Below are 1,200 nucleotides of genomic sequence, written 5' to 3'. Positions count from 1 at the left end.
AAAAAAAAAAATGAATGAGTGAGTGAGTAAGTGAGTGAGTGAATGAGCTAATGAATGAGTGAGTGAGTGAATGAATGAGTGAGTGAATGAATGAGTGAGTGAATGAATGAGTGAGTGAGTGAATGAATGGATTAATGAATGAGTGAGTGAGTGAATGGGCTAATGAGTGAGTGAGTAAATGAATGAATGGGCTAATGAATGAATGAGTGAATGAATGAATGGATTAATGAATGAGTGAGAGAATGAATGAGTGAATGAATGAATGAATGAATGAATGAATAGATGAATAAGCAAGCACTAGAGTGGCGTCCCATACTATCTTACCCACCTCCAGGAATCCAGCTGGAGGGAGAGGAGGAGGAGCCCGAGGAGGAGAGCACTCTGGGAAGCCGCCTCATGAGCTTGTTGGAAAAAGTAAAGCTGGTGAAGAAGACAGAGGAGAAGCCTGAGGAGGAGGCGGCACCTGAGGAGCACAAGCCTCGTGAGGACTGGGGACCAGGGCGAGTCAGGGCGGGGCAGGCAGCTCCAAGCTCTCTATAGCTCGATCCTGTGAAGGAACAGGAAAGCAAGAGTTGGGAGAGATGACGGTGCCTGGAGAGGTGGCCTCATGTGCGGGCTGTGGCTGACTGTGCAAATGGGCGGGCTGCGATGGATGACCGTGTGGCAGTGTTACATACCAGAGCAGAGGTGCATCTAGCCCGGGATGGTGACAGCTCCAAGACTGTGGTGGCTTGTGTCCTCGTGGTCCTTGTTTTCAGTTTCTCTCATACTGAGAGGAGGAATTAGAAAACCCAGGTCCGTGTTGGGGTCACAAACTGTGTATTAGCTGCGCCCTAGACAGAGTCTCTAATGTTGGTAGACGTTTGATCCTGTAACTTTTTTTGGTTTGGTTTGGTTTTTGGTTGTCTTTGTTGAGGGGGTTGGGGTTTGGGTATGGGGAGGTTTGGGTTTTTTGTTTTTGTTTTTTTTCTTTTTTGTTTTTGGGTGTTTTGAGGGTGAGGTTGCTTTGTTTTCAGAGGAGGTCTCTATGTAGACCTGGGACTTGCTATGTAAACTAGGCTGGCCTCAAACTCACAGAAATCCTCCTGCCTCTGCCTCCTGAGTGCTGCGATTAATGGTGGCCTTTGTGTGTGTGTGTGTGTTTTTGTGTGTGTGTTTAGGTGGCTGCAGAAGCCAGGGGAGGGAGGGAGGGAGGGAGGG

General features: G+C 48.2%; 1 protein-coding gene across 1 annotated transcript in view; it reads left to right on the top strand.

Annotated features, from left to right (window-relative positions):
* The window catches only part of Ryr1 (ryanodine receptor 1), a 127,037-nt gene that overhangs the window by 48,023 nt on the left and 77,814 nt on the right, over positions 1-1,200 (top strand). Inside the window, exon 38 of the mRNA XM_021168604.1 lies at positions 335-481. Coding sequence (XP_021024263.1) covers positions 335-481 — 147 coding nt within the window. The remainder of the gene's footprint in view (positions 1-334; positions 482-1,200) is intronic.

Source organism: Mus caroli, chromosome 7, assembly GCF_900094665.2.
Source record: "Mus caroli chromosome 7, CAROLI_EIJ_v1.1, whole genome shotgun sequence".
Taxonomy (NCBI): domain Eukaryota; kingdom Metazoa; phylum Chordata; class Mammalia; order Rodentia; family Muridae; genus Mus; species Mus caroli.
This window is presented reverse-complemented; position numbering and strand designations above follow the sequence as displayed.